Source organism: Bos indicus, chromosome 9 (assembly GCF_029378745.1).
Source record: "Bos indicus isolate NIAB-ARS_2022 breed Sahiwal x Tharparkar chromosome 9, NIAB-ARS_B.indTharparkar_mat_pri_1.0, whole genome shotgun sequence".
Classification (NCBI taxonomy): domain Eukaryota; kingdom Metazoa; phylum Chordata; class Mammalia; order Artiodactyla; family Bovidae; genus Bos; species Bos indicus.
The window spans coordinates 69,973,344-69,994,264 of record NC_091768.1 but is presented as its reverse complement, the minus strand read 5'-3'; the positions used below and the strand labels follow the sequence as shown (position 1 = coordinate 69,994,264).

Genomic DNA, 20,921 nt, shown 5'->3' with positions numbered 1-20,921 from the left:
AGAGGATGGACTAAGAGGTGAAGTGCTGTGCTGCTGCTGCTGCTAAGTCGCTTCAGTCGTGTCCGACTCTGTGCGACCCCATAGACGGCAGCCCACCAGGTTCCGCCGACCCTGGGATTCTCCAGGCAAGAACACTGGAGTGGGTTGCCATTTCCTTCTCCAATGCATGAAAGTGAAAAGTGAAAGTGAAGTCGCTCAGTCGTGTCCGACTCTTGGCGACCCCATGGACTGCAGCCTACCAGGCTCCTCCGTCCATGGGATTTTCCAGGCAACAGTACTGGAGTGGGGTGCCATCGCCTAGGCAGGTACCTGCCAATTCAGGTGGTGGGTCAGAGATGAAGAAATAAAATAAAGCAGACAGAACATCATGTTCAGTTTATGTGATTTATTTCTAGCTTTTTTCGGAACTATTTTTTGGAATGACTAGCATTCCCTGCATTTATTCTTGAAAAATGAGCAGTGGAAATAGATAACAAAAAGATAACTTCCAGAAGATTTTTGGTCATTCCTCCTGAGGACAGAGAATGGGGCTAACAGAGAGCTTAAAAGTGACCCCTCACTTTCTGTGAAGACCCAGTGGCACTCAATCATAACACTCTATCACAATCACACTCAATCGCAATTACAGTGACAAATTAAAGGCAGAGCTTAAAATCTGGTAATGGATACATGGGCTTATAATTTCGGAGGCAACCAGAATTTCAGAAAGGTCGCCTTTTAACATGTATATCCTGGCTTAAGTCAACTCAATTACATGCATTCATTGGATAAGGAATCTTAAAATTATACTTGTAAGAACATTCACAACATACCCCTCTTAAGCAATTAATTTTGTTCTAACAAACATTTCTTCAGCAAAGAACATTTGTTCTATGTACATTTTCATTATTACTTCCTGGGAAAAGACCATAATAGTGGCGGGGGGAAGCCCTATGATATTACAATCGTCAACATTATGCAATATAATTTTTTAAGATGATAAAGTGTTGCCTTTGTCTGTGCTGACCTTCAGGGTGGTACCCGCACATCACTGCTAGCACTTGAAAAGTGGCCAGTGTGACGAAGGACTGAATTATTTTTTACGCTATTTAACTTTAATTTGTGCAAATTTTAACTTGCATAGCCACATGTAAAACTTAAAAATCCAGTAGGAAAGAGAAAGTAAATAGTTATGAAATAGCCAAGTAAAAAAAGAAGATAGTGCTCTTTCTACAGGCAACATACTCTCTTTAATTTGTTCCTGCCACTTAAAGCTAAAATGACCTTTCCAAAACATAAATGAGACTTTGTTACTATGAGCAAAAATAGAAACAAAACCAAACAGAAAAAAACATTTCAGTGATTCCCAATTGCTCTTAAAAGCAAAACTCCAAAGCCCTGAGATGGTTTGCAAGGCCCTGCCTGGACCTGGCCCCTGACTACCCTTCCTGTCTCTTTATCCACCACATATCTTTCTGTCCACCAGCAACCTGGTCAGCTCCCGATTCTGGGTCACACCACATCCTTGTTACCCCAGCCCCTTTGTACATGCTGCCACTGCCTCTCAGAACCCATTGCTGTTTGCCCATCACTTCCTCCTGGACACCTTCTTACACCTCTCTGACTATCTCGTTTCACAGGCCTGCATATTCTAGGCAGCACCAGTCATAGGTGCGGTGAGAAACAATCCTGGAGGATTCTTTCATAAACATCCAGTCCTACGGGGATGGCCCTGAGAACAAGGAGTAAGTCTCTCCTCTCCCCTCACTACCAATTAGCTCCTAGCCTTTTAACCATTACTGCTCACACAATAGGAACTCTAATTATTTGTTGAATAAGTTATTAGCTGTCATCATAATAACCCCTAATCTAGCATCTACTATCTTTCAGGCACTTTTCTAACTAGTTTACATAGGTTAATTCACTTAATCCTCAAAACAAATCTGCAAGGTAACTACAATTCCTATTTCCAATTTACAGGTGAGGTGACTAAAACACAAAGAAATTAAGGGACTGTGCCCAAGGATGCCAAGTCATTTCAATCACGTCTGACTCTCTGCAACCCTATGGACTGTAGCCCGCCAGGCTCCTCTAACCATGGGATTCTCCAGGCAAGAATACTGGAGTGGGTTGCCATTTCCTCCTCCAGAGGATCTTCCCGACCCAGAGACTGAACCCGTGTTTCTTATGTCTCTTGCACTAGCAGGCAGATTCTTTACCACTAGCGGCATCTGGGAAGCCCTATGCCCAGGCATACACAGCAGTTATGGACAGAGAAACGATTCAACTCCAGCAGTCTGGGCCTTAACCACTAAACTCTATGGCCCTTTGAACGGAAATTGAGTCATTCAGGGACAAGGGACACAGGCCAAAGAGCAGTAAAAGAGTGTTTCCTCTGGGAAGATGAGCTGGATTCCAGGGGGTGCCTGGTGTTGGATGAGAAAAAAGCAGGTGAAAGGCCACTTCTGGGGTGAGAAACAGAAATGATCTCTACAAAGTGCATCTGGAGAACAGTACAAGTCTGAGCTGTAATGTAGGTTTCTGGGTTGTTTTTTTTTTTTTTTTTGCAACAGAGCTGGACATTTATGAGATAGGCATCTTGAGGCCCTCTATGATTCTTTAAAATTGGTAAAATACCACCAGAGCAGAAGCTGAAAAATAACCTGAACCCTTTGAATCCCTAAATCCAAGTTATGCCTATAAGATGTGCAAGCCCCCTAATAACATATGAGACACAGAGTCCCTTGAGATGTGAGTCCCAGACTAGGCTCACTCACCAGCCAACACATTTGCTCCCTCCTGCCTTACACAACTACACCAAGTAAGGAGATAAAGGGCTTAACCTAGGGTCAGACAAAGAGTAAACTCAGTAAAGTCACGCAGGAATTCAACAAACACATACCATGTGATGAGTCTGATCTGCATGCTCGACAAATATTGACCGATAAATGGCTACATACATTTGTCCCAGGTCTGTACAGGACTGCTCTGAATCCATGAAGGTATAAGTGCTAAACCCTCGAGTGGTAACACTGTTACTGGAGTAATGAAAAATAAGGCTAAAAAGACCACTGCATTTAGGAGCACACATTTTCCCACATGTGCTGTGGCAGTACCTGGGAAATTCAGAGTGGAAATACAGTTCAAAGAAGTCATTATTTTCAGAAAACTAATAATCAAACCATAAGAAGAAACAAAGACAATGGAGATGGAGTTGAGGGATGAATTAAACAAAAACTGTGTCCTCGTGTACCCCAATGTTCACTGCAGCACTGTTTATAATAGCTACCTAGATGTCCATTGGCAGAGAAAAGGATAAGAAAGTTGTGGTACATATACACAATGGAATATTACTCAGCTATTAAAAAGAATGCATTTGTATCAGTTCTAATTAGGTGGATGAAACTGGAGCCTATTATACAGAGCGAAGTAAGTCAGAAAGAAAAACACCAATACAGTATATTAATGCATATATATGGAATTTAGAAAGATGGTAACAATGACCCTATATGCAAGACAGCGAAAGAGACACAGATATAAAGAACATACTTTTGGACTCTGTGGGAGAAGGCAAGGGTGGGATGATTTGAGAGAATAGCATTGAAACATGTATATTACCATATGTGAAATAGATCACCAGTCCAAGTTCGATGCATGAAACAGGGCACTCAAAGCCAGCACACTGGGACAACCCAGAGGGAGGGCATGGGGAGGGAGGTGGGAGGGGGTTCAGGGTGGGTGACACATGTACACCCATGGTTGATTTATGTCAATGTATGGCAAAAAAACACTACAATATTGTAAAGTAATTAGCCTCCAACTAAATAAATTCATTAAAAAGAAAAAACTGTGTCCTAAAAAATATTTAAATTCTTGCAGAATGATTATGTCTGAGGTATGAGCAGAGATGCTTTCAAAGATTACCCCATGAACTAAAGTTGATAAAATTCTCAAAATTCCATTCATGAAAGGTGCAGTAAAAAGCTGTCTAGCAATAGGAAAATTTCCCTCATAAGGGAAATACAAGCTTAAAACACATATAGAAGAATATATGCAGCAGTATGATTCCATTTTTGTTTAAAAAAAAATAATACACACACAGAAAAGTTCTGAGGGAACAAAACATTAACACCAGATAATAGCACATACACAATTTTTATTTTCTCCTTTATACTTTTTTGTACTTTCTGAACTTCCTGCAGTATGTAGTATCCTTATAACAAAAGGAAAATATTATAAGCTGTCCATACAAAGATTTTTAAACCTAGAAGAAACCCACCTAATCCAAAACACTCAGCTATCGTCAGAGAGAGCAAAACAACTGCTCAAAGGTCACACAGCAAATTATTCTCGTGACTCTGAGTCTAGGACTCTTTACATGATGCCTGTCTCTCAAGATCTTTGACTGTCTTCCCAGAAAAATCAATGTTCTCTTTTTCTTTGAAAGTTTCCCCAAAATGACACAGGCATAATTACACCTTCCTCTGTCAACATTCTTAACATTTACTTCCCGTGAGCCGATCAGTAAGGTATTTAAATAAATACCATACAAGCAGAGTTGTTCTGTACTTATTTCTCTAGTTAATCTAAAAACAGATAAGATCAACATAGTCTATTTACAATGCTCTTAATCCACACCCTTTCCACCTTCCCACCTGAATATACTTCATTCACCTGTTTCTCCTGGTCTCCAAAAGATTCTAATCTAAATGGTGTTGGGTGGCACTTTATAAAAAGCATATGTGTTTGAAAGATGAAGTATTATGGAATAAACTCTGTGCCAAGAATGTTGAACCTGATTCAACACCACCTGAAAAAGCCCTGATCTAAGATTCCTTTGTTTTGGTATTGTGTCAAGTATATTGTGGATTGTTGAGAAGGCACTGCAGTGGAAACTTTGAATTAAAGAGTTCTACTGATGGAGCAATGTAAAGTGAAATCTACTTGAAATTCTGATAGATGAAGAGCTGAACTGGAAAGAACATGGGCATGTTATCAGACCACAGCAAGGCCAGAAGACTGGCAGCTTAGAGAATTAAAGAACAATTAAAGGACAAGCCCAGGGTACAGTAAGGAAACACAATTAAAGAAACCAATAGGAGCAGAGGAAGACTCCTAGGAGAGGGAAAACACGCACAGGGAGGACAGTAAGAGACTGCATGCAATGTTCTTACGCATGACAGGCAATGGGGCAACTTTAATCAATGTGCCTCTTAACTTCAAAAAAGGAAAGGGACAAATGTCACCAGCAGCACCACCACTTCCACCCAATGCCAACACAGTTGAGGTCATTAAAGAACATTTAGTTGTTTTTTAATCAGAACATTATGTGTGAAGTTAATGGCAGGACAAGGGTTGTTTGGAACCCCCAGCTAAAGAAATTCAGGTTGGTATACCTATGGAGTTCAGCCCCTCAAACTTCAATGTGCAGAGAGACCCCTGGAGGTTGTGAAAATGCAGATTCTAGTATGGTAGGTCTAGGGTGGGCCCCAAAATTCTGCATTTTGTATAAGTTCCAAGGAGATGACTCTGATATGCTAGTCTGCAGACCACACTTGCAAAGATGTAAGTATCTTCTGAGTAAGAAAACAAAAATCAGTAATACTGCAGCTTTCAATAATAACATGAAAAATGACTATTTATTCAAGTCATACTATGTGCCACTTTGTAAACTGTATCTAACTTAATTCTCCTAACACCTAACAGAGTTTTATGAAGTCTACCTAATGATTATGGAAGCTGATATTCAGGAAATTTAAGTTGTTTCCATACCTTCAAACAGCTAATAACAATACTTTAAATCCAATTTTGTCTAACTTCATTTGTCAATAAGCTATAGCAATGAGATTAATAGAATTATTAGTTTTGTGATCTTGGAAAGCTCCCCAACTTTCTCTAAGTATGATCTTTTTCATCTCTAACATGAAGATAATGACAGAGCTGTGGTTTGGACCAAACCAGGTAGTAGATGAAAAAGTAAACACCAATATAGTATACTAACGCATATATATGGAATTTAGAAAGATGATAACAATAACCCTGTGTATGAGACAGCAAAAGAGACACAGATGTATGGAACAGTCTTATGGACTCTGTGGGAGAGGGAGAGGGTGGGAAGATTTGGGAGAATGGCATTGAAACATGTAAAATATCATGTATGAAACAAGATGCCAGTCCAGGTTCAATGCACGATACTGGATGCTTGGGGCTAGTGCACTGGGACGACCCAGAGGGATGGTATGGGGAGGGAGGAGGGAGGATGGAGGAGGGAGGAGGGTTCAGGATGGGGAGCACATGTATACCTGTGATGGATTCATTTTGATATTTGGCAAAACTACTACAATTATGTAAAGTTTAAAAATAAAATAAAATTTAAAAAAAGACATTAAAAAAAGTATCAATATTTTGAAATCAATAAAGGACCTTACCTAAATAAAGATAAAATTATTGTACATAGCTGATTCTTTTTATATGTCTTAATTTCCTTTCCCTCTTTCCCTAGTTCTCAAAATAGTACTGAATGTACACCTTTCCTTAAAGTAAATATTCTCAAAACTTTTGATCTCAGAATCACTTTATATTCTTACAAATTACTGAGGACCCTAAAAAGCCTTCTCAGATAATTGTGCACATCCTTCTTTAAAATGACACCAAAATTTTATGGCCTATAATTTCTTGTTTTTGAATATATTTGTTTTTATTGGAGGATAATTGCTTTACAATATTGTGTTTGTTTCTGCCACACATCAACATGAATCAGCCACAGGCATACATATGTCCCCTCCCTCCTGAATCCCTTTCCCATCTAGGCTGTCACAGAGCACTGAGTTGAGCTCCCTGTGTCACACAACAAGTCCCCACCTCCTATCTACTTTACATATGGCAATGTATATTTCCATGCTATTCTCTCAATTCATCTCACCCACTCCTACTCCCACTGTGTCCACAGTCTATTCTCCATGTTTGCGTCTCCACTACTGCCCTACAAACAGATTCATCAGTACCATCTTTCTAGATTCTAGAGTCCACATGCATGTATTAATATACAATAACTGTCTTTCTCTTTCTGACTTACTACACTCTGTATAATAGGCTCTAGGTTGATCCACCTCATTAGGACTGACTCAAATATGTTCGTTTTTATAGCTGAGTAATATTCCATTTTACATACGTACCACAATTTCTGTATCTGTTCATCTATTGATGGGCTGTAATTTCTTAAAGGAAAAACGCAACATCAAACTTGAAATAATATTAATTGTTACATTAAAACCCATTATTCTATCTTGTACTTTGATTAGAACTTACACCCATACATATTTTTGTAAATCATCCATTGGTCCCTTGGAAAATATTGGTCCACTGAGCTATGTATTCTTCCAAGCATTGACACATATCATTATAGCCTATGAAAAAAGTCATATCCCTTACTATCTCCATCGGTTTCATCAGAAAAGTCTTTAAGGATTTCGATGCTGTCAAACTTACAATGGCAGAATCAAATTCTCCAAAATTTCAATTTTTACCTAAAAGGCTGGATTTTATTACAGGTGGCAGGTGCCTTGTTTCCCTGGAAGTGACAAGCTGACACTACTCGTTTTTGAGAAAATGTGGGCCAAATACCCAAGTCTGAATAACCAGTTTGTCAGTTGCTCTTTCAAATAAAAATGATATTTCCCTCTCGTCAAAAAAGGCAGCTGGTTCAGCTCACAACTCAAATAACAACACGACTGCTTTTCCTCCAGAAACAACAATACTTCAGTCTGCAGCAGACATGCTAACGGCAGACTTCCAATTGTGTCACACAGAATACTAACAAGGCAGGCAATTTAGGTTGATATAATGAAATCTGCTCTATTGAGGACATTTTTACGGCTTCATTATATGAAACTGGCTTTTCTGGTTTTAGTTGCAAATGCAGGAGGACATGTACAATTGGTGCCACTGCCCTCATTCCCACTGAGGTGCAAGCGGTTTTCACACGGTGTAAACGGCAGCACAGTGCAAAGCGCAAATAATGTCTGTGCTTAGTCGCTTAGTCGTGTCCAACTCTCCGCAACCCCATGGACTGCAGCCTGCCAGGCTCCTCTGTCCATGGGAATTCTCCAGGCAATAGTACTTGGGTGGCCAAGCCCTCCTCTGGGGGGTCTTCCCGACCCAGGGCTCAAACCCAGGTCTCCCACATCGCAGGCAGATTCTTTACCATTTGAGCCACCGGGGAAGCCCAAATAATGTCCATCATTGTTCAAATGGTTTAGACACACAGTCCCTCTGAAAGACTCTCAGGGCCCCTCAGAGATCTACAGACCACATTCTGAGAACTGCTGCTTGAAATATTTTGGCTGAAACTGTTCTACCTGTGTTGCCTTTTGCCTCGAAATTTTATCCAAAATCACTTACAGGTAATCTGGAGTAATATGAAACTATTTGGAAAAAAAAAGTCTCATAATGATGGTTAAATTTATTTATTGTATCACAGCATCATTTACAAAGCTGTTGAGTTTTTCAGTTCTCCCTCTGTCTTCAGAGAGACAAAAGGCTCCAGATGCTTATTAACACCAAAAAGTGTATCAAAAGAAGATACCAGCTCTGAGAACAAGCTACTTTCTCAGGACTACTTCCTGAAAACCAAGATAGAATGATCTTTAGGACTCAAACCACAGCGGTAGGATATTTGCACCTAAATCTGTGTCAATTCCTAAGAAATGGTGAGAAAATGACTGACCCAAAATGAGATGAGCTAGCGAAAATTCACTCACTCCAAAATGACTACCATGACTCTACTTCCCTGTTCTAGCACATCTAAAGATGTATTAAGAAGAAAATTCAAATTAAGAAGAGGAAAGTCACTTTCCCCAAAATTGGTATACATTGGAAGTTCACAATAACATGATTATTGACTTCCCACTGATAAAAGGAAAATGAATGGGGGAGAGGGGGTGTGTCATTAGTCCAGCATAAAAATCTGTGGTTAAATGTCCTTTCAGTTATCATAGTCCTCTACTCACAAATGATGTGACTTTTGCCTATAAAGGTAACCCACTGTTTCTATACGTGGAGTAAATGAACCAACTACATCTGAATAACTTGAGGTACTTGTCTAAAAGATTTCTTGGGTCCCTTCCTATCTTAATCTGTTCAAATTGCTAAAACAAAGTGCCACAGGTTGGGTGCCTTAAGTGACAGAAATGCACTTCTCACAGCTGTAGAGGCTCAGTTCAGTTCAGTTCAGTTGCTCAGTCGTATCCGACTCTTTGCAACCGCATGAATCGCAGCACGCCAGACCTCCCTGTCCATCACCAACTCCCGGAGTTCACTCAGACTCACGTCCATCAAGTCAGTGATGCCATCCAGCCATCTCATCCTCTGTCGTCCCCTTCTCCTCCTGCCCCCAATCCCTCCCAGCATCAGAGTCTTTTCTGATGAGTCAACTCTTAGCATGAGGTGGCCAAAGTACTGGAGTTTCAGCTTTAGCATCATTCCTTCCAAAGAAATCCCAGGGCTGATCTCCTTCAGAATGGACTGGTTGGATCTCCTTGCAGTCCAAGGGACTCTCAAGAGTCTTCTCCAAAACCACAGCTCAAAAGCATAAATTCTTCGGCACCAGAAGTCCAAGATTAAGGAGCTGATAGATTAGTTTGCTGGTGGGGCTATTTTCCTGGCAACTATCTTCTCACTGTGTCTTCACACGGTCTTTCCTCTATGGATGGGCATGTTTGCTCAGATCTCCTCTTTCTCTCTCCCTTTTAACAAGGCCACTAATCCCATCATCAGAGTTTCATCCTCATGACCTCATAAAAATCAGTGTCTGGGAATGCAGCCCACTATGGTCCTAACACTTCCCAGCTGGAACCTACGCACCCTAATAAAGAATTCATTCACTTCTGGGAGCCTCAGTTTCCTTATCTGTAACCATACTTTCCTATTTCAGAGTGGCTGATATGACAAGGGTCAATTAAAAAGAAACAAGACAATGCTTCTGAAAGTGCAAGGTTCTATGTGAACATAATCATCTGAACTTTTACCACCTACTCTTCCACCAAACATTATTCCCAAAGCGGGAGGATAAAAGGAAAAGTACTATTGATGCTATCTTAATTCTTGTCACAGAATATGAAATAACTAAAATACTCAGGAAACAGAATGTTCCAGTTAAAATTTATCAGAACATTCTGGTCATTCTTTTGCAAAGCTCTTTTAAATATATTATTATAAAAGATGGAAAAGCTCTACACAGTCAGCAAAAACAAGACTGGGAGCTGACTGTGGCTCAGATCATGAACTCGTTATTGCCAAATTCAGATTTAAATTGAAGAAAATAGGGAAAACCACTAGACCATTCAGGTATGACCTAAATCAAATCCCTTATGATTATACAGTGGAAGTGAGAAATAGATTCAAGGGATTAGATCTGATAGACAGAGTGCCTGAAGAACTATGGACAGAGGTTCATGACATTGTACAGGAGGCAGGGAACAAGACCATCCCCAAGAAAAAGAAAGGCAAAAAAGAAAAATGGCTGTCTGGGGAGGGCTTGCAAATAGCTGTGAGAAGAAGAGAAGTGAAAGGCAAAGGAGAAAAGGAAAGATATATCCATTTGAATGCAGAGTTCCAAAGAAAAGCAAGGAGAAATAAGAAAGCCTTCCTCAGTGATCAATGCAAAGAAATAGAGGAAAAAATAGAATCCCTAGAAAGACTAGGGATCTCTTCAAGAAAATTAGAGATACCAAGGGAACATTTCATGCAAAGATGGGCACAATAAAGGACAGAAATGGTATGGACCTAACAGAAGCAGAAGATATTAAGAAAAGGTGTCAAGAATACACAGAAGAACTGTACAAAAAAGATCTTCACAACCAAGATACACTCACCTAGAGCCAGACATCCTGGAATGTGAAGTCAAGTGGGCCTTAGAAAGCGTAACTATGAACAAATCTAGTGGAGGTGATAGAATTCCAGTTGAGCTATTTCAAATCCTGAAAGATGATGCTGTGAAAGTGCTGCACTCAACATGCCAGCAAATTGGAAAACTCAGCTGTGGCCACAGAACTGGAAAAGGTCAGTTTTCATTCCAGTCCCAAAGAAAGGCAATGTCAAAGAATGCTCTAAATACCACACAAGTGCACTCATCTCACACGCTGGTAAAGTAATGCTCAAAATTCTTCAAGCCAGGCTTCAATAGTACATGAACTGTGAACATCCCAACGTTCAAGCTAGATTTAGAAAAGGCAAAGAACCAGAGATCAATTGCCAACATCCACTGGATCATCTAAAAAGCAAGCGAGTTCCAGAAAAACATCTATTTCTGCTTTATCGACTATGCCAAAGCCTTTGCCTGTGTGGATCACAATAAAGTGTGGAAAATTCTGAAAGAGATGGGAATACCAGACCACCTGACCTGCCTCTTGAGAAACCTATATGTAGGTCAGGAAGCAAGTTGTAACTGGACATGGAACAACAGACAGCTTCCAAATAGGAAAAGGAGTTCATCAAGGCTGTATATTGTCACCCTGCTTTTTTAACTTAAATGCAGAGTACATCATGAGAAACATTGGGCTGGATGAAGCACAAGCTGGAATCAAGATTGCCAGGAGAAATATCAATAACCTCAGATACGCAGATGACACCACCCTATGGCAGAAAGAGAAGAAGAATTAAATAGCTTCTTGATGAAAGTAAAAGAGAAGAGTAAAAAAGTTGGCTTAAAACTCGACATTCAGAAAACTAAGATCATGGCATCCAGTCCTATCACTTCATGGCAAATAGATGGGGAAACAGTGGAAACAGTGACAGACTTTACTTTCTTGGACTCCAAAATCACTGCAGATGGTGACTGCAGCTATGAAATTAAAAAATGCTTACTCCTTGGAAGAAAAGTTATGACCAACCTAGACAATACATTAAAAAGCAGAGACATTACTTTGCCAACAAAGGTCCATCTAGTCAAAGCTATGGTTTTTCTAGTAGTCATGTATGGATGTGAGAGTTGGACTGTGAAGAAAGCTGAGTGCCGAAGAATGGATGCTTTTGAACTGTGGTGTTGCAGAAGACAATTGAGAGTCCCTTGGACTGCAAGGAGATCCAACCAATCCATCCTAAAGGAAGTCAGTCCTGAATATTCACTGGAAGGACTGATGTTGAAGCTGAAACTCCAGTACTTTGGCCACCTCATGCGAAGAACTGCCTCAGTGGAAAAGACCCTAATGCTGGGAAAGATTGAAGGCGGGTGGATAAGGGGACAAAAGAGGATGAGATAGCTGTATGGCATCACCGACTCAATGGACATGAGTTTGAGTAAACCCTAGGAGTTGGTGATGGACAGGGAGGACTGGGGTGCTGCAGTCCATTGGGTTGCAAAGAGTCAGATCCAACTGAGCCATTGAACTGAACTGATGCTTTCTTTCCTTGGTAAATACATAACTTACCTTTTGTTTGATGTCAAAGGGTTTTCATATTGGTCAGCCTTCTGAATATCAGTTCTTGTTGCACAGAGCTTAGACTAACAAGGGTAATCTATGTTCTGCTTGGTCTCATTTGCTAAAAGGTTTCTCGTTTATTCTTTGTTGTTTGGGGTATAGTTCATGGTTGATGGAGGCATGTTTATCTTAACCACAGGCAGATCTCTAATTACAAGTTGTATTTCAAAAGGTTTTTGTTCCTAAGTTGTTTAAAAGTTGAAGTGGCTTTCCCCCTTCTCTCCACTCCAAAAAGCTGTGAATCATGAATAAGTTATTTGGCTTCTCTAAAATGTCCATTATATAGATGAAATACATTTTCTATGTCTTAACAGTGACACAGATAGTTGGCAATGAAATTTATCAGACTCAAAAACAAAACTGAATTTAAAACTACTTTCATTTGCCTTTAATACTTAAATCTGAGGGGAAAAAAAGAAATACCTGGAGGAAGATAAGAAGCTGATTAAAAAAAAATCTATAAATATTCTAAAAAGGTTATTGGTCCCCAGTTCTTTATTATAGAAAATGCATGAGGTCTATCAACATAGTTCCAGAGATTCTCTTCAGAGTCATGATTAGGATGTGATGTGGCAGGAGATGGCAAAACTGAGAGCCTAGAGGCAACAAAAAAGTAGAGGGAATAGATTGGAAAAACACAAAAAGGTTGAAAGGGCACCTGTGTATTCCTAAGAGGCCACATGAAGTAGAAACAGCTGAAATATAAATGATGAGAGAGAGTAAGACTAGAATCTGACTCAAATCAGAAGGAAAGGAAGTCATATAAAGCAATGCCGAAGATAACAGATCCCTAAAAGAACCACACAAAAATGGAATTTGGGATGTGACAGCAAAGTCACAGAAGAGGCCTTGGCATAAGCAAAGGAGATTCATTTGTACCTGAAGGATGACCTTACTTGTGCCTGCGGGAGCACCATACCTGGGCTGTTTCTTTCTCAGGGCATGGCCAGTGACTAGATCTTGATTCTGAATCCAAGTTATCATGAAGGCCCTCTGGCCTCTTAGGTATGCTGACTTTAGTTGGGAACTTTTGTTTGTGGTTCATTCACTGCCTCTTCCATCTTGCGATGCGCTAAATAATGACATTCCCATTTTGATCCTACCCCTGAATTGATATAAGTGTCATCTCTATTGTGTGCTTATTGCGTGCTTAGTCACTCAGTCTGGAGAAGGCAATGGCAACCCACTGCAGTACTCTTGCCTGGAAAATCCCATGGACGGAGGAACCTGGTAGGTTGAAGTCCATGGGGTCACTAAGAGTAGGACACGACTGAGCAACTTCACTTTCACTTTTCACTTTCATATATTGGAGAAGGAAATGGCAACCCACCCCAGTGTTCTTGCCTGGAGAATCCCAGGGACGGGGGAGCCTGGTGTGCACAGAGTCAGACATGACTGAAGCGACTTAGCAGCAGAAGTCACTCAGTCGTGTCTGACTCTTTGTAACCCCATAGATGGCAGCTCGCCAGGCTCCTCTGTCCATGAGATTCTATAGGCAAGAATACTGGAGTGGGTAGTTATTTCCTTCTCCAGGGGATGTTTCCAACCCAGAGATCAAACCCAGGTCTCCTGTATTGCAGGCAGACTGTTTGCCATCTGAGCCACCAGGAAGCCCAATTAGTGAATTTATATTTGGATTCCTGACTATATGAGTACATAGTTGTGTGTTCAGTCTTCCTAGCTTACCCTCTTCCAAGTCAAAGTGTTACTCAGTCTAAGTAAAAACGTACTGCATTCATTCAACCAAAAGCTTACACTGACAGTGAGGTACCGTAGGCCCAGCAGTAAACACAAATGTCTTGCTGAGTTCCTAGAAACCTTGAGTACATTTTATTAGAACATGTGAAACAAAACACCATAAAGGGAAAACAGGAGACATTTCTAGACCCTAAGATGTGCTGGTCATTTCTGAAATAAAATGCTCAACTATGGCTGGGCAGATATAAAATTTTACAAACCAAAAAGCAATGTCAATTTCAAGTTGGATTAACAGCAGAGCTCTTCTCCAGGTGGTAGTCTGGAAATAAGATGATGTGTTACAAGAAGGGTGAGAGAAGCTAACAGAATCAATAACTTTCACACTCAAATTTCTGATAAACAAGGGAAACTTCTGCCACTTACAAAGAACTCTTTCATCAAAAGGTGAAAGTTGTCTTCATTCACCACCACCCACACACAAGGCCACCTACGAACACACACAGGTATATGTATTCATAAAGACAGCAAAAGGTCACAAACACAAAATGATGCTGTGGAAGAGCTAACTGAAGAATAGAGAAGTGTATTGCAATGTGGTTGAAAACCCTATCAGAGAACAGGAAAGCTATTTCAAATTAATGTCCAGGAACAACCTTAGTGGAAGCGGGCATTTCAGTTCAGAACTTAATGTGGAACCTGGAAAAGCATTCAGATCTAACATATCTACTGAAGCATATATTTGTTTGACCTCCTGGAGTTTCCCACAGCCTGGCTCAGTGCCTAGGCATGAGGACATCCACAGACCAGGGCCAGCGTCTCCAGAGCAGAGCCTGTGGTCTGCCTAGGGATCATATGGGGAGAAGCCAAGGCAGGGCAGGACTGTGCCTTCTGCATTCACTCCCTCTTCCCTCCAGCATTTAAGTGTATCTGAAGCACTTTCAGAAAGAATGTGACAGTCCCGTGGCCCCTGCTTATCTCTCCGGAAGGTAATTCTTATGTTAATCCTGCTAGATGAAAACCAAAGACCCCTTCACTGGTTGGGCTCTCGTAATCCCAACCTCAGATGCAATTAGTCAACCCATTTCTTCAGCTTTATGAAAAGTGTGCAGATGTTCCACTTGATACAATTGCAGCTTCTCTCTAGAATATATGCCCCAGAGCTCTTTGGTGACAACTGTCAAGCTCCTTTTGGAGACTTTTCCCTTTAGAAGTGCATCATTTGGGAAAGTCTAGAGGAAGAAGGATATGGAAGTAGGGAAGGGAAAGAATGGATGCGTGCATGCGTGTGTGCCAAGTCACTTCAGTCGTGTCTGACTCTTTGCGACCCTATGGACTGCAGCCCTCCAGGCTCTTCTGTCTGCGGGATTTCCTAGGCAAGAATACTGGAGTGGGTTGCCATATGCCCTCCTCCAGGGGATCCTCCCAACCCAGGAATCAAACACCCGTCTTCTGCACTGGCAGGTGGATTCTTTACCACTGAGCCACCAGGGTTTCATTTTCACCTGAAACCATTAATTAAGAGTTTCAAAAACACATCAGTGCGTTTGGGTATATATTAATGGCCCATTGTATTTCATCAAAAGGCATGAAGTAAGAATTCTTTTCAATTCAATACGTGTTACAACAAAATACCCCACCTAATGGTGTTAAAAATTCTCATGATTGTCCTACTTGTAGCAATATTAAAGAAATTTCCATGTCAAAGCCCAGAGTTGTATCAACAGAGTAAAACCAAATGCTGTTTGACCAGCTGATTGCACGTGTCAAAGACTGAAATTCATGTTCCAAAGGTAGATCTCTGCTGATACCTACTGTGGATTTATAGGTAAATGAATAGGAAAGATTCTAAAACTGAATTTAGCAACTGGAAAATTTAGCAAACTTTTAAGACTGCAGATAGGCATTTAGAAGTGATTTCACATGGGAGTTACATACAGATTCAATGTACAATTATTGAATGCCTGAGCCAAACTGAAAAATATTAAGTAACAGTGCTGCAAAAGCTAAGGTTTCCCTCTGACAAAAACAAAAATGGTGACTCAAAAGACTAAGTTCTTGTAAGTATCAGGTGTTCTTAAATAGTGAGATATGATGCAAAATATATCTTGAGATACAAACATTATGTGGTTTGGGACACTTACTCTTTGAATCTTAGGCTTATTTCTAGGTACTAATTATATGACACTATCTCTTTAGGAAAGTTGGTTCCTCAAAGCACTGTATCATCTCCATGACACTCAAAACACAGTGAAAAAGGAAAGTTTATGAAAGGAAAGATTTCAAATATCAGAAAAGATGTCCTCCACACTGCATTGTCCAATCATAAAACGTTAAATGACAATATAGTTTAAGGCACACTCTACGTGGAAATGTCACTTCCACATAATACAATAAAATGAATACATCTCCTTGTGGTTTTCAAATTTACTTCCCCACATACATTGTTCCACCTGACCCTCACAATAATCCTACGTGATGCACATGGAGATGATGTCCTCATTTTAACATTAAAGAAAGTGAGGTTTGGGGAACGTTATAGGAGGCCCCAGCAATTAATAAAGGCCATGAAAGCAAGAACCCAGAATTCTGGGTCCAGTACTTCCTGCCATAGATATAGAAGGGAAAACCACCCCCACATTTCCTGAAATTGATTGTGGATCCTGCAAGTGTACCAGCGAAGTGGCAGAGGACGAGTGGGTACTTTTGCAACAACAAAAAACGTGGTTGGAAGAATGCACGGCGAATCATAAACACCTCTTCACATTCACGTAACATGAATATTGATGGGGTTTCTGAACAGCTGCAAAGAAATTCCTAAGCAGAGCCAAGAGAAAAAGTGCGTACTTTCTAAAGTTCCTGATACAACTTAAAGAGCTCTGTTACATCTTTCAAGTGGAATCGGTTAATACAAGGAAAGCATATCCCCAAAGAGGTAGAAAATTAAAAAAAAAAAAAAAAAAACCCTAACCCTAACCTTGTCGATCATCCTAAAACCAACAACTTTCAGGTTGGTCATCTTTCCCCACGAACGGCCTTGTACTCTCTGGGGCAAAGCGGTGGGATTTCCAAAGATCACCATTTTTAACAGCCTGGTTTCATAAACAGGTTCCTTCGGAGCATCATTAACACCAGCGAGAGTGAGCTATTTCCCCGAGAGGAAGAGAAGGCTCGGTGGTGATGAGCACGGATAAAAACCCGCAGAGGAGAGCCAAAAGGGGACGAAGAGCGGCACACAACTGTCTCTCTCCGGGCCCCAGGTGCTGACCGCAAGCTCGCAGCGCAGGAGCGGGCGCCGCCCTCCCCGCCCTCCCGCGCGCTGGGCCAGCGGGGACCTACCAGCGAGAGCACTTTATAGGTGTTAGGGTCCTTGGCCGGGCGGGCGCGCGCCGCCCTCTCCAGCGGCTCCTCCCCCAGGTCCATGGGGGCCAGCAGCGACGCAGCCGCCTGCGGCTCCCCGGACGCTTCGGCGGCGCGGCCCGGACCCGGGTCTCGGCCGTTCCCCGCCAGGCCCTCTCGGGGGCCGCGCCCGCCCTCGCCGCCGCGGCTCCCGCCCCCAGCGCAACTGTCCCGCTCCATCGTGGCCCCGGGCGCTCGGGCCCCGCCGCCCCGCCGCGCCTTTAATAGGCTCCGCGCCGGCCCCGCCCCATCCCGCCCGCCGCCGCGCCCGCCCCTCGCCGCCAGACCCTTGGCTGGGCGCCCGCCCAGCGCTGCGAGTGAGGGGAAAGCAACTCAACGCCCCGGATTATTTGGCTTCCTGTCTGATTTCGGGCACTCAGCGTGTCGGTTATTTTGGGTCCTTTACGTGGGCGTGTCTTTAACCTCCCCCTCCAAGCCTTGCCTACCTCGCGCCTCAGGCAGCGTCCGAACACTTGCAGGAATCGCCTTGCGTGGCCTCGCGGCGCAGGCTGGTCTGGAATTGCACCATGTGGTCTGCAGAGGGCATGAGATCATGGGGCCCCAAAATAGAGCGGGTGGACAGGGAGGATGCGGCCAGCCTGTGCGGCTTCTCAAAGGCGGGAGAGTGGAGTCGGGACGGACCTCTGTTTCTGGATGGACAAGCAGAGAGGCTATCGGGTACAGCGCGGGGGGTGGGAAGAGACACTTCTACGTAGAAACACTCAAGAATTCCTTGAATACTTAACGCTGCTCAGGACTATCCAACCTTAAAACACCTGGTTTTACAAATGCAACAACATATAAGAGATTTAATTTTCTGGGATTTTCGGCATTGGGGGTGGGGCTGCTGCTCTTGTGAAATATTTATTGGTGACTTTCTACATGGAAAGCTTCAAAGCGTCGTCGCTGCGCTATCCTGAGGTTGCTGCTGCTACCAAAAAATTTAATATCTGAAATACTTTGATATTTTGTTTCAAACTAGGACACGAGCAGTAGGCCATCATTCTTGGTGGATTTTTATTCACCTTTGATTCTACAGCTTTTACACTTCCTTGCTCATCAGTTAGGGAGACAACAAGTGTGCAGACAAATGAGTTTTGCTTGTCAAGTAGAAAACAGTGACTTTCAATACCGGAGCTGACGTTAGGGAACAAGGAAAGTCATACAATCCAATATCAATTAATTTTTCATTTTGATTTCAGGAATACGTGCAAATATATTTTAAAATAAGAATGGATGCCTACGATATAAAGTGTTTGTTGTCCCCTTTAAAATAATTATCTTGGGACGCTTTCCATTTAGGTCCTTTGATTCATTCATTCATTCAATAATGAATCCTTCAGTTCAGTCTCTTGGCTTTCAACAGTGCCGATGGCCTCCAACAAGATCGAAGATGAACAAAAGTGTATCTTTCCCAAGTGGCTTCCAGTCTGATCCAAGAGGAGAGGGCAGTAAACAAAAAACTAAAACTCAAATCATAGATGCATAATAGAGACACACATAGGATATTATGACAGCTCAGTGGAAAGGGTAATGGACATCTGGAAGAAGTAAAGCCCTCAAAGCATGATTGAGCTCTTTTTTTCCCTTAATTACCTTTGAGTCAGCTTACAAACCAAACCACCCAAGAGAAACAGGTTTCACTATTACATGGTCACACATATTTTTCACCCCAAAAACTTGGCTCTAAATTTTCCTTTGACTGTTCCCAAAAGTCAAATTCAAGGTCAAAGATTTACTCCATGGAGACTGGTCAAATGAGTCTCAGATCTTCTAAAAGCACCACAACAGAAACATTCCCAGTGGCTTTGAACTTGGGAAAACAAATGAAGTAGGTGTATTGTCTGCATCCCAAGTCAACAAATCATTTTAAAGACTAGGCCCATTGGTGGAGGGGACTGCATGGTCATGGATTCAAACATCCAGGACCAGCAGGAACATAAAAGAGTGAGGCAGCCCCCTGAATGTGAGTTTGTGCCCTGTTAAAGGTGGTGGCATTTACTCAGCAGGCTAGTGCCCACTGTGGCCAGATAGTCAGTTTTCAGGAGAAACAGGAAATTTAGATGTTTATGTGAATTCTCCAGATTGCAAAATTTTGTCTATGAAATTCAGAAAAACAATTTCTTTCAACCACTTTCAAGGCCAAACAAAACGTAAAAACACATCTGCAGGGTGGGCCTGGCACACAGGCCACCAGGATGTGGCCTTTGCCTTATGCTCAGGCCTCGCCTAATGCCAACTGGGACTTTTATGGGTAACTATAAAAAATCCAATTGAAACTCTAAAATCAGAATAAAACTGGATTGAGCAGGCCACTCATGTTGTTTAACCACAAACTGAGCAATAGACAAGTCTTGCCTCTATCTCGTTTATATTCAACATGATATGAGGGATAGCCTCACACACCAAAGTGCAATAAGGTCAAGAGACATAAAACTGCAACAAAACACCTCCAGTTAGTGTGAAAGTGAACAAACAATATGTCATCCTTAGTCCTAAACCATTCTGCCTTGAATGAAGACTCTAATCTAAGATGGCAGTAAGGATGAGAGGATAAAATATGATGATTCCTCAGGTTGTACTGTACAAAAATATGTGAACACTCCACACGCCCGAAGTACAATAAGGTCAAGAGACATAAAACTGTAACAAAACTTCTCCAGTTAGCGTAACGGTGGGCAATCAATGTGTCGTCCTTAGTCCTAAACCATTCTGCCTTGAATGACTGAGAATTCTAGTCTAGACTGGCAGTAGAGATGAGAGGGTAAGATTTGATGATTCCTTAGGTTGTATTGTACAAAAATATGTGAACACTCCCCTGGGTGCCTGGAACTCTGGGATGTGAGTAAGACCAGAATACCTAGCACAACCAACTTGTTGTCTGTGTTTGGAACTAAGACCTCTAGGAACTGAGGAGCAACTTTTCTCAGTTTTTCAAAAATGAAATATACGATAGAGTAATTATTTTAGCAGCTGCTCCAAAGCTTCTCCAGCTGAAATCCCTCCAGTACTCCAGTGAAACATGGAAGACATCTAGGCCAGTGGAAAATGAAAAAAAACCACAAGTCTCTTTCATCTTTATGAGATGTAGAAAAAAATTTTTTCCATGACATTAATTCATTTTTAAAGCTTTGTGTGACATCCTGGTTTCTCTTCCTTTTTTGTAAACGTGAAAATATTCCCCCTGGAAGAAGCTTGGATGACAACATAACTTTGTACAGAGTACAAGAACTCTCTGTGCCTTGGTTTCCTCACTTATAAACTGGAGTTACAAATAATACATAAAACCACAGTATCTCTAAATGTCAATAAAATATTTTACATTTCTCCAACTTTACATTAAATTTAAATGGATCCTTTCCATATTTAAAT

At 41.6% G+C, this 20,921-nt stretch overlaps 1 protein-coding gene across 1 annotated transcript in view; it reads right to left on the bottom strand.

Moving 5' to 3' along the window:
* ENPP1 (ectonucleotide pyrophosphatase/phosphodiesterase 1) overlaps positions 1–17,740 on the bottom strand; it is a 73,231-nt gene extending 55,491 nt beyond the window's left edge. Inside the window, exon 1 of the mRNA XM_070796166.1 lies at positions 17,490–17,740. Within this exon, the coding sequence (XP_070652267.1) occupies positions 17,490–17,729 (240 nt within the window). The 5' untranslated portion in view covers positions 17,730–17,740. The remainder of the gene's footprint in view (positions 1–17,489) is intronic.
* Between the last annotated feature and the right edge of the window lie 3,181 nt (positions 17,741–20,921).